Source organism: Vanellus vanellus, assembly GCF_965231255.1.
Source record: "Vanellus vanellus genome assembly, chromosome: 8".
NCBI lineage: Eukaryota > Metazoa > Chordata > Aves > Charadriiformes > Charadriidae > Vanellus > Vanellus vanellus.
This window is the reverse complement of record NC_138913.1, coordinates 19360723-19373829: the sequence shown is the minus strand read 5'-3', so window position 1 is coordinate 19373829 and position 13107 is coordinate 19360723. Positions and strand designations below refer to the sequence as shown.

Sequence of the window (13107 nt, the reverse complement as noted above, 5' to 3'; positions counted from 1 at the left end):
CCTGTGCAGGACCATTTCTGGGCTCCAGAAGTACACAGACTGGCAAAGAGACAATGGTACCCAACGGCTGCAGAAGAGAAGGACGTGGGGCCTCTGTTGGTGATGTCCTCTGCTCCCCCTGCAGCAGCAGAGGCCACCAAGCAGGACCATGGCTACCTGTGTGCAGCGGGACCCCCACCAGTGCCTGTGCAGCTGGTGGTGGTGGAGCAGCGCCTGGGTAAGGACGGGTTGTTGAGGGACCATCAGCGTGAGGAGCCCGGAGGATTTCGATGCGTTACCATGCTGTGAGTGCCCATTGAACGAATGCTGCACTCATACATTTCACGGGCTACCAAGTTACACAGGGCATTGTGCCCGGCCTTACGCAGCTTTTGTGCTGTTGCATAGGCTGCTGTCCCTGCTTCCGTGCGCTTGTCTGGATTTGGCTTTCGTGTATATTGTTTTTACACTGTGTCCACTGTATGTATGTGACTCCATCAGTTAATAGGGCATTCGCTGTGTGTGTTTTCTTACCATGAACATTGAGACCACGTGCCTTTGTCTTTTAGTGAAAGACAAGGGGAAGGGCCTCCTTTGCATGTTTCCTGCATTTTTATTAATGTTATACCATGGCCTTTAAGCTAAAGGATGTACTGTATGACATTGTATGACAATGCAAATGAGGGTCAGAGCTGCTGCAGATTTTATGGAGTTGTATGGGCAATAGAAAAAAAAATAAAGCTTCTTTTAAGGGAATAACTTTGTCTTGCAAGTGTAAATGCAACCCAAATAATAACAGAGAAAGAGCAGATTTTAAAAACATCTGTTGGGTTTCCTTTCGCTGTGTGGATTCCTGGGGGTGGATCCCTGTGTGGATGTCCCACCGCGGCAGCTCCAACTTCCACCACTTCTCCCCCTCCTCCTGGCGGGACGCCCGACATGGGTGGCGGCTCTGCTGCCTGCGGCTCGCCGCCACTGGGAGGAGCGGTGAACCCACGCATCAAAACGCGGCGTTGCTCGCGGCTGCCCCTCCGCCGGGAGCCCGGCCCCGCCGCCGCTCCCCACTCCCATCCGGCGGCGGCACGACCCGGGGCGCGGAGCCACGGCGCTGCAGCTCCCCCGCTCCCGTCGCCGGCCCGGAGGTCAGTCGGTCGGTCTGTCTGCGGGCGGGCCGCGCCTCACGGCCGCACCAGAGCGCTGACGGCTCCGGCGCACAGCGCTGCCCGCCCGCACCGGTAGTCGCGAGGGGCGCTTCTGCCGCGCTGGTTCCGCTCCGTCCGGGAACGCTTCCGGTCGGGAACGCTTCCGGTAGGAACCAGCGGGGAGGGGCCGTGTTTCCCGGAGGGGACGGGGAAGGGTCGTGCCTCCGCTTGCACCCGCCGCCATGGCCGCACGGCTGTTATGGAGGGGCTCGCGGCGGCTGCTGGCTGGGGCCAGGGCCCGGGCCCAGACCCAGACCCAGACCGGGCTCAGCCTCAGCCTCAGCACTGCGCCGCATCGCGACAAGAAGCGGTGGCTGCGGGCCTATCTGGAGCAGCAGCGGCTGGAGGCGCCTCCCCAGCGGCGGTGAGGGCTGGCCCGGCCGTGAGGAGAGGGCGGGCGGCGCGTGGGGAGGACGAGGGGACGCTGTCGGCGGGGCTTGGGTAGCGCAACGGGCTGAGAAGCGGGTTAAATCCAACCACTTCAGCACCTTCCCGCCGCGCGCTGGGGCAGAGCCTTCTCAGCGGCGCGGGTCGGGCCGTCCCCGGTGTGGGGCCCGGCGGGGCCCGTCCTGCCGCGGGCGAACGGCAGGGCCCGAACCGGCGGCGGGAACGGCAAGAAACGTCCGCCGGACAGCAGGGCGTGTGAACGCTGGTTCTCAGCTTCAAGCAGAATGCCATTTTTCATGTCCTTCCTGCGGAAGGCACGATGCTCGCAGTATCCTGCAACACGCCCTGTTCTGTTCCTGAATTCGTTTTCTTTTCCGTGTTTGTAGGTCGGAGAAGCCCAACTGGGATTACCATGCGGAGATACAAGCTTTTAGCCACCGCCTGCAAGAAAACTTTTCTTTGGATCTTCTCAAGACTGCGTTTGTTAATTCTTGTTATATTGAAAGCGAAGAGGCAAAACGCCGAGAACTTGGGATAGACAAGGAAACGGTTGCTCTTAATTTACAGGATAATAGTAAACTCGCTGAACGAGGGATTTCTTTTTCACGTTCCTATCTGACGCAGTGTTTTGAAGGTGCTTACCCAGATTTACCTGCAAAGGGGATAGGAGCACTTGTTGATTTTCTTACCAGTCGGGAACTTGTTTCTTATGTGGCTCAAAACCTGTCTGTACAGGACCTGACGCTTTGCAAAGAGTTTCCCGTCCCACCAGATGTGCTGCAGAGGACGTTCTTTGCTGTGATAGGAGCCTTGCTCGATAGCAGCGGGCCTGAGAAAACGGGGGTCTTTGTCAGGGTAAGACATTACTTATCATATATTTTTGTACCGGCAACGATCTCAGGGTCTTTGTAGTTACAGGAAAAAAAAAAAAGTCAAAAAAATTGAAACTGTCTTGTACTTTGACCAGATATCAAGGGAGATTGGCAAAAGTTTGGCAATACCTCTAACAAGACAATTCAACAATGAGATCTGTTGGTTGGCAGCGGTGGTGGTCAGGTGGGGTTGTGGGGTTTTTTGTTGTTGTTTTGGGTTTTTTTTTCCCCCTTCTTTAAGAAGCACAGGGTGGTCACGTACATAAAGTGATATACTTCAGGTTTATAATGCTGATATTTTAGTACTTGCTGACACTTGCTAAGGGAAAGCGTTATATTTCATGCACTGTACTATCAATTAGTGAAATTAGTCCATGTAAGGTCACATATATCTTTAATTAAAAAAAAAACCTTTTATGTAAAGCAGGGGCTGGGTTCATAGGTTTTGCATATGAGTGCAAGCACCTAAAGATGTTTCATGCAAAAATGTTTAATTAAAATGCAGTGTAACATAGTAATTTTAGCAGCTACTGTCCTTTCAGTCATCCTTTTCACTTATTTCTAGTTCTGCAATGGAGAAATGTTTGTTAAAATCTTATTTCTGATACAAAAGCATTTGGAGGCCTCTGTAAGAGCAAGTAGCAGTTAACAGGCAAGAGGGTGATCTGAGGAGGTGAAAGTCCCGTGGGTTTACACATTCCCTTCAGCCTGTTTGCAGAACTCTTCTGAGGTACAGCTTCTTGCTTGGAAGCAGCACTGAGTTGCTCACCTCATGCTCGGAGCTGTTCGTAAGCGTTGCTATAACCCCTCTCTCAGGCTGGTGCCGTTCCTTCTGTGCAACTGGGCAGGTGACTTTGCCCAAGGCACACATCTTGTCAGTGACTAAATCAGCTGCCAAGCAGAGCAACGCTGGTGAGCTGTGCTTAGCTGTGACGGAGCACTGAGGTGGTTTCATCATTCATTTCAGCAATTTATTGTCAACTGTATTAATGTCTCTTCATCTTGTATTCTTATTAGCAGATACCAGAAGCTAGAGCCTTCATTTCCTTTCCCATTAATTGTAACTTCTAAATATTTTTGTTTAGGATTTTTTTATTCCCCAACTGATTGGAAAAGACCTGTTTGAGATCTGGGAAGTTGTAAATCCTATGGGCTTACTAGTGGAAGAACTTACCAAGAGAAACATCTCTCCTCCAGAACCAAGAATTACCAGGCAGTTGGGAGTCACCACGGTTCTGCCACTGTACTTTGTTGGGTTGTACTGGTTAGTACAATATTAATTTAAAGTGAAATTGATTTAAGCTGGGGGAGAGGGGAGGCGGGAAGATTGTCTTTTACTTTTCTACTCGGGCTCTTTGGTCAAGTTATTACAGAAAAGAAACCTTAGTGTGACTTCCATATAAAAGCAGCCATTTAAGCATTGGCAGTAGCTTGCTGTAATGATGCGTAAAAAGACAGTCTCTTACTAAAGGGCTTCAAAGTCTAAATTGGGCACGTGGAAGAGACTAGGTGTATGTTCTTGGTAACCTGACGTAAGAACTTTGCGAACACCATAACTGAATGGCTTTGGAGTGACCACAACTGTATCCAGGGCTTAGGAAAGACATAGACATCAAGGGAGGTGGGACTGCAGAGAGACTTTCTTTATATTCCGGAGAAGTTTTTTAGTTTTCAAATCACAAGCACTGTAAACTAGGCAAAAGGAGTGTCTGTATCCAGACAAGACTTAGGAAGTGCCAGTCGTCCCTGGTGCACTTGTCTCGGGCATGGTCAATGCCTGGCCTGATCTCTTGCCCAGGGGTAACATTGCTCCTCTGGAACAGAACTGGATCTACTTCTGCCAAAACCGACATCATTGTTCCTTTGCTAAATGAGCTGCAGATGAACGTGTGGGAAGATTGCCTTAACTTGTTCTGATTTATCATGCTTCGGTTTATATGCCTTCTAATATTTATTTTCTTATATAAAAGAAAGGAACTTAGATTACTTTTCTTCTGGAATCCTTGGTGTCCCTTCATGAACCGTTCCTATTCAGTGCCCATAAATGTTGATTAAACAGAGCTGAGTACATACTTCATAACATGGAGAACTTCTCTGTGAAACCTTTTGAAGAAGCTTTAAAATGATTTCTTACTGGGGGAGGAGAAAAGACAGAAGCATTTACCCTCTTTGTTTAAGCTAATCAGAGTAGCAAACTTGCATATTTTTAACAGGGCTAACAAATTGAACACTGTAAACAATCAGTGATATGTTAGTAATCTAAATGAAGAGAGTAGTGTTATTTCAGGAAATGGGCGCATTTCTGATTTTAGTTTCCTTTGTTAAATGTACACTTACATTTGCAGGGAAGACCAACAGAAATGTTTACATTTGTGTGCAGATAGACATTATCTTCAGTATTCACAGACATTGAAGAGAAAAAAAAAAAATCTAGCAGCCCTTATTCATGATACACTGTAGTGCTCAGGATTTTATGATGAAAATGTTTTTAATTTTTTTTTCCCCAAGCGATAAGAAGATTATAGCTGAAGGTCCTGGTGAAACGCTGCTTGCTGCAGAGGAAGAAGCTGCCCGCGTGGCACTGCGGAAGCTCTACGGGTATACAGAGAACAGGAGACCTTGGGATTACTCGAAACCCAAACAAGGATTGGCAGCTGAAAAGGCTATCAGCAGTAACTAGATAATAAAAGACATTACTGGTTTCTCTTAAGAATTAATGGCATCCATGGTGACTATAGTTGTATTAAAGAAAGCAAAGTTCAGTTTGGTTTTCTGATCTTAAGTGCTTGAAATTTTAAAATTAAATATGGTGTTAAAATAAAATGTCTTTTCCTTTTGCACAATGTTTAATATTTGCTAATTTTCCTAAGCATAACAAAAGTACCCTTTTTCTGATTTTTTTTATTTTTTTTTTTCTTTTGGCTGAGAAGTTTTCCCATACATCACAGGAGACTGTTTTTAATGATGTTTAATAATGTGTGACAAAGTGTCACTGTATAGAAAAAGGTTTTGTAAATGCTTCCTTGGGGATTGTTTTGAGGGTGTTGTTAATAAGATGAGTTGAATTACATGCACAACATCAGTCTCTGGATTGCATGTGGATTCATTTGACCTCATGAAAACATGAAATATGTCAATGATATTGACGCTGTTGGCGGTCAAATTTAAAAAAAAAAAAAGGTAAATGGCACTTTTGAGGTCTCATTGCTTGCATACAAATGTTATTTGCCATATACATTGGCTTCAATTGTGGGAGCATGCTCTGAAAGGTGTATTTGTAATTTAAAAATTTGTAAAATGGAAAATAAGGGTCCTGAAGGCCTGAGCTCAAAGAAGTTGGAGAACATTGTTTAATGCTACGCTGTTCAATAAGCTACAGTCTTCTCTTGCTTCGCTTTTTCTTTTTTTTTTTTTTTTTTTTACCTTTTTGGTACTTTTCCTGTTTAGTCCAGGTACTTCATTTTTCTCCTGTCTTTTGCCTGCTTAGTTTAAGCAGTGTGGAAGAAAGTATTGGATTCAGTGAAATCAGCGTTTGTGTTGTTTGCGCCATTGGTAGTTGTTCTAATGTAACTCCAAGTAACGACTCGGGTATCTGCATTATGTTCTGGTTAAATGCCATAGAAACTCAGCGTGTGTACCAGAAGACAACATGCATGCGGACTGTGACTCTTTTGGAATTGTTTCCTTTAAAATTGAGTGAGAGTCTATTACGAACTGGGACTGAGCCCTCAAAGTAAGAAAGAAAGAAGCTGAATGTAGGACAGTGGTTAAAAAAGTGTTTCCTGTCTTATCCCAGAGTGAACACTAGTTGTAAAAAAAGACAATAGGTAAATGTGCACTCACTAATAAGGGGGAAAAAAATGCAGGTAAGGTGGTAGCTGCTAAGCAGGGCTGTGGTGCAGTGCAGGTGGCGCATGTCCTGCTCCCCCTGGCGTCAGAATGAAATCTGACTCTGGTCTACCCGATGGAAACAGATTTATTAGTGTATTTCAGCAAAAGAACTGGTTGTCTGCAATTTGCATGTATCTTCAGTATTTGGTGTGATGTGCCTCTTAAGTGTGTATAAAACACTTTCATGGCTGGATAGCAGCAAAATTTTCCTTCTGCCTTTTGGCATGGGAGATTACATGTCTGAAAGCTTGACTATAAAAAGGAGAGCAGAAAGATCAGTCTAGCATAAAATATGCATAAAATTGCTTGTGTTAAGTGAAAAACTCCAGCTAGGTAATCTATTATCGCTTATATAAGCAAAGCCAATAAGGTCACTATATTCCAGGGGAATAACAGCAGAATTTGAAAAGAGGATAGAAATTACTCACGCTATTTTTAGGTTCCAGAGGAGGCATTTCTCTTACCTTTACCTATTTTAAAAGGACAATAGCAAAGGTGGTTCTCTTAATCCAAAGTTTGATCTACCTATTTTTATATACATATTTATGTATTGTAAGAGAGAGAAGAAAGCAGTTTTCTGACAGTTTACTTTAAAAGAATATTTAGGATCTGCTTACTGTGGCTTCACAGTTTAGAATGTGGGCATAGGTCTGAGAAGAGGATTACTGAGTAGCGTGCTGGAAAAAACCCGAGTACTGCAAGATAAATCCATTTATTGTGTAGAACATATATGGAATGTCTTGAGCTCAGATGGAAAGACAGTTTGGGGACATGGAAAGAAAGGACTGGGTTTTTATAGAGGTGTGTGTGGAAAAGGAGTTTTTTAAAAGAAAACATGTCCTAGTTTCAAGCTTCCAAAGGTCAGAAAAGCATTTTGTATGGTATCTGTGCTTTAACTTCTGGCATTTAAGTATGTATTTAAGGCTTTACCATTGTAATAGTGGGATCATTTGCATACTTCATATTAATAACTTCTTTTTTTTCTTACTTGTTTGTTGTTTTTTTTTTCTGAATCAGGAGCCATAAACAATATCTAAGTGACATTAAAAAATGGGTTAGATTTACAGAAATCAGTATCTGCAGAGTCTGATGGAAATGGCAGCTTTTCTTCTACTAGGAACTTTGTTCATGAAATTCCACAGTAGTTTTGTTGTCTTGAAAAGTACTTTGTAAGCTACTTGCATTAATTTTGACCCAGGAATAAATAGCGCATACAAATGCATTTACATCTCCCAGTGGTTATTCCTTTTTCAAATCACATTTTATTTATCTTTCAGAGAAGGTAATAGATCAAGCAGCTTGTCAATAATTGATTGGCAGAAATGAATGAGGACAATTTATTCTTGCAACCCATTGAACAATTCATTTTATTGATGATTGTTATATTCATAAACTTAACATTAAAAAAGGGTATTTTCTCTAGCATATATGGAATTCTGTATGCTACCTTTTAACCTTATCTGATGCAGATATTTCTGTTGCTGTATTTGCATTTATCCTTCCTTTAACTCATTCAAACCTTATCTTCTAATCAAGTTTTCTATTAAGTGAGAAGTATAATTGGTAAAGCAGAACACAACAATATTTCTGCACTAACTAAAATGTGATGTCATGTGTGTACTAACAGCTACGTTTTGACAAATGTACAGTACTTCATGCTAACCTTTTTTTTCGCTTTCTTTTCTCTCTTGATCTTTGTATTAATTCGCATAAGTATGCCAGTATGCTTAGATATAGATAGAAGTTGACTTACAAAATAAATGGAAAACTAGTTGTTAATCCATTGAAAGCAATGTAAGTTTTGCTATTGATTTTTGGACTAGACTTGATTTTACTTCATATGTTAAGTAAACTCAATGTCTTAGATTACTCTGCTTCTGTCAGCTATATCCTTTGTCTTTTTCTTGAAAGCACTTTAAAGGTGACTTTTTTTTTTTTTTTTTTTAATGGAGAAAGGTAAGAGAAGCTCTACTGCTTTGGTCCCAGCTAAGTAATTAGGAGAACTTCTTAATGTGCTTTCATGCACTTTTGTTAAGTTACTTCTGTTCTCAATATGAGCCTCTTGCTCCTGTGTCTCGAGCTGTTCAGTAATGTAACTGAAGGCGCTGTATTATCTCCTTGTTTTCAACTGCAGCTGCTTCTGGTTACAATAACCAGATGTTTTGCTGTAATTTTCTCTTAAAAAAAACAAAAGTCCAGGAATAATTCTTGTGTTAATTGTTGCTGTGACGTAAAGGCAGGAGCTTAAAATACAATAACTTACAGTTATCTCCATGTTAATTTGGATTTTGAAATTGCCAGTGAAAAGTTGAAGCTTTAATTCAAATTTCTTGTACCAAACACTTTTGGGTTTATGATAAAACAAAAATTTAAATAAGTTGCTCTGGTGTTACATTGCTATAAAAAGCGATGAAGAATTCAAAACATCAAAAGATACCTTGTCACTCTTTTTTGCAGGGCAGGGGGAGAGGGATGATGCAGTGCAGAAACATTAGAAGAGCCCTACTTTTTCTTGTCCTTAACTCTACTGAGTGCTGTGGTAAACTCTAAACAGGCTCTAAACTCTTCTAAAGTACATCTGAACTTTGAAGATTAATATTAAGAGATGCATTTAGTGTAGAGAAGCAAACATCTAAGAACAGATTGTTTTTATTTTTTCAAATTGACTCCACTGATCTAATGGCACTAGTTTTGTGTGTTTACCTGTTTGTTTCAGCTTGTCCAAGAAATGGTTGATAAATCAGGAAGATAACATGGTCAACAGTTGGTCAGTAAATAGCCACTGTCGTAGTGCAAAGTTGCAGAGTGGAAACGCAGTTATCTGTGTGACAGAATCGGAGCACTGAAGGCTGTTGGTGATTTTTTGTATCATGGGGCAGACTGCAATGCAGCTCTTCGGTGCACCTAAAAACGGGCTGATCTTTGAGGAAAAAAGTAGCACTAGGGAGAAAGAAAACATTATCATCGCTGTTTATTTTTGTGTAATAAGTGTAATGTTTCTTCCAGTCTGTGGCAGTTAAGCTTGCGACTATGCTCATGAACTTCCCGTTTTATGTTCAAATATGTTATCTGAATTACTACAGTGCAGGTATTGTTCGACTGTCAGGGACCTTCTGGATCATCAAGACAATTCATCACCAACACAGCTATGTCATATGAGCTTTTCCTAAACAGATTGAGCTCCATTTTAGAAGCGTTACATCTTTTGCTTCTATTGCTCCAGCTGGGGACAACTACAGAACCTCAGTGTTCTGATACAGAAATCAAAAATTATCCCTTAAGTCTGTAAGTATTCATTGCCGGTTGTGCTCATGTGTTCTTACACCAGTGGTATCAGAAGAAATCTTGATTTTATTGACGTTGGGAGAATCTTGCATTTAATTCCAATGATATGAAAATGTCATCGAGTTTCGGACATGCTTGAGAGTTCCCCCTTACAGCTCTGCAGTCATATGTTTTCCCCTAATTAGACCGGGAGGATTATATAAATCAGAGCAACATTTATTTTTATAACTTGAGTGACATATTTTAGATTGGTGCCTGACATTTGTAGTTTAACACTCTTTGTCCTGAAGGTGCGGTTTTGGTTTAAAGTGCTTAATTTTGGTACTTTATAAAGGCAACCAAAATTAATCACATGAATAGGTAGGTGTGTCTATTAAAAAACTATATTCTCAATAGTTGTTCAAATGACTTGGCCAATTTCTATGTAGCATTTCTAATTCTTAAAAACAGGTGTACTTGCAAAAACAAAAGTTCTGAAAATGTTTTGATATCCAGCTTCAAAGAAACTTTTTAACACTATTTAATGCAAGTTGTTTCATTAGAGAGAGACAATAGCTATAGTCCTTCACTTCTGGCAACAGATTCTCTAGTTTCATGATTCACACATACTTGGAATAAGTATTGAATCAGATCTTTGGTTCGTCAGTGCCAGTGTCAGTGTCTCTTTCTGTGGGCTGTAGCTGGTACCTAGGTGGCGGGGGGGGAGAAATACTGCTGGCAATTTTTCTGCCTTACAGAAGTGAGAAAAGAAACCTTTTTGACTGGTGTAGGAGATCAGTTTCTGAAGCTTTTTAAGTTGGACATTTTAAAATGTTCTGCTCTTGCTTATTTAACCATTAACATAGGACACAGTAAGTGATAATAGACGCATTGCCACATTGAGCTAGCAGTTTAGGGGGGCTATATCTAGATTTGTGAATAATGTCTCTGAGGTAATTGCCAGATATTGCCAGATCAAACCCATAATTAAGCCTAACTGAATGAAAAATCATTAGGTGTTCCTCAAGGCTTAAGGAAGCACAGTAGTGGAGCACCACTGTCCTACCTTAGACCAAAACCTATGAGAGAAAATTCAGAGTAATTGGAGTTCAAGGATGCCATTCTGCAGTCTGTTCTTCTGGAGTATTTCTTTCATGGAGGCAGTCCTACGTAATTAAGAAAGTACTAATGAAACCGAGAAAGTGTTACAGAATTAGTCCTGTAAGAGGAGAATTAAGCGGGGGGAAGCATTCCCACCACCAGAGGGCAATAATTTGTCTAAAAGTTCTGGCTTGGTCCAATAAAGAAATTCAGTTACTTTAATGAGAATTTCAACACAAAGAACTGGGAGACACAGCTTTGGCCTCTACGTGATCGGCAAAAATACCAGTGCTTAGAATAATAATCTCACAAATTATTTGTAGAAATATCTCCAATGTCAGAAAATGTTTAAGTAGGAAAAGTGTTCAGAGAGAAAAAGGCTTCATTTGTTGAACGCTGGTTGATTGCCAGTGAAATTTACTCTCTTTAATTTCAAATGACAGGAACTAAAAATGTTTACAAAATTACTTTTGTTTTACAGTTTGTGAGAGAAAAAAAAAAATAATCGTTGCCTAATCTAAAAGTGTGTATCTGAAGGTTGCTTATTCCATTACACAGAACTCCTGCATCAAGTAGTGACTGTGGCAATGAGCTCAGTAGAACTACTTATTAAATTTGATTGGGCATTCATCACTAGGGGGCTAATGTGTTTAGACTGAGTGTTTTCCCTACCGTTTTTAATTTACAATATCAGAGTACAGGTCAGTTTTGCTTTTATGTTTCTTTTGCAGTAGAAATATGTGTTAAATATTTCACTTCTATCTCAAATATCATGTGATGTTATTTCATATTGGCATTTAGCAGATCCTCACGTGGCGATTCTGGCAATTCCGTATTGCTCCTATTGCTGCTTTTATTACTTCAGGATGAACCTGCCCTAGGTGCTCATCCCCTATCATTCCTCTTCAAGGTCCTTGGCATTGCTTATTTTTCTGCCAGCTGTTGGGAATCTGCGCTGACACTTGGTGTCCTGTGACTTCAGGCATGATGTCAAAGTGCGGTTTGTGGTAATTTCTTTGGTTCAGTCTGTGGGCCACAGGAAGAGCAGGCAGGCTGCCGAAGCTCTGGGAAATCTAGACCCAGAGCAAAACTGTTGGTCATTCCCAGGTTTCAGAGGTAGGTAATTAATTTCATAATTTGTTTCTTTGAAAGATTCTTGTTGAATTTGTCAGTTCTTAATTGGTTATTTCAATTGCCCACTGCGAGCTTGGCTGTAAGATCCAAGTGTTTAGGAGATGATCATGGATCACCTTGAATTTGTTTGATCCCATTATCTTGTGAGACATAAAAGCAGGCAATTTAAAAACAACGTATTTGAACATTTTTTTCTCGACTGGAGTAGTATAATCATCATTTCCTTGTAAACAAAACCATCAGAGACGAGATTAAAAAGACCCAAAAGTATGATAAAATTTGGAACAAGCTTCAAAATTTTCCTCTAAAGAAAAATTCCCCTGAGTGCAGAGGGGACTTGCTGTTAGTGACAAGATCTACTGCTGGATGGTCTGACTCTTACCAGAGTCTTTTTGAAACCTGCAGGGAATGCTTTTCGTACTTCAACATAATCTCCACTTTTGAAGGATAACAATACATCCTTTTTATGTGAAGATGTCATTCCAAAGAGTTTGTGTTCACAAATGGTTATATTGATTTCATTGTAGAAGGGGTTGAGGCTGGCTGTAGGGAGGACCGGGGACAATTGTGGCTGTGCTAAGAGGCTCCGGCAAGGAAAGCAAACACATGGTACATCGGAGCAAAGCTGAGACTGTGGACAGCCCTCTGAAAATTCATTGTTAGGTGCTCAGTTTATAACGGGGATGAAATAGCAAGAATTAAAGCCTTTGACAGGTGGGTTTGTACAGCAATCTCTGTCAATGATGGAAGGAGTAGGAGTGTAAAACAAGTTCACCCTGGCAAACGTCTAGGTTGGTAACAATGGAACAGTCTCATTAATTGCTATGAAACCTTTCTCTGTTAATCATGACTTTGCTTAAATTGTTTTATTTTTGAATGATTGCACTCATCATCCTAACTGAATTACCAAAGTTGTGGTCCGGGCACTGCACCTAGAGCCAGCTGTGCAGCACTGAGCAGCCGCTGGCGGCTAATCAGCGTGGCCGGGCACGCGCCACCTCTATCTCCTGCCTGCATCCGCGCGCGTTTCGGTTGGGCGCTTATCTGTGTGCACAAAGGTACATGCAGGGAGGGGAAAATAACCTCAAGGGTAGTTCTGGCATGAGAGCAATATTTATAAGCTGGCTATGAAAATATTGAAGTTGAAAAATTGGAAAGCTGGACCTTAAGTAGTAAAGTACTGAGGGCTGAAACAACCCCACACAAAGAGGAGGGGAGTGCAAAAGCCCCTATGTATTCACAAAGTGGATCTTAATAATTTAGGAATGCCAGGGTAA

At 41.7% G+C, this 13107-nt stretch overlaps 1 protein-coding gene across 1 annotated transcript; it reads left to right on the top strand.

The window, feature by feature from the left end:
- Nucleotides 1–1324: 1324 nt before the first annotated feature.
- MRPL44 (mitochondrial ribosomal protein L44) lies at nucleotides 1325–5329 on the top strand. The gene is made up of 4 exons (XM_082487451.1): nucleotides 1325–1545; nucleotides 1955–2423; nucleotides 3526–3704; nucleotides 4949–5329. The coding sequence occupies exons 1-4, from the start codon at nucleotides 1364–1366 to the stop codon at nucleotides 5118–5120; spliced, it is 1002 nt and encodes a 333-aa protein (XP_082343577.1). The 5' UTR covers nucleotides 1325–1363; the 3' UTR covers nucleotides 5121–5329.
- The last annotated feature ends 7778 nt before the right edge of the window (nucleotides 5330–13107 follow it).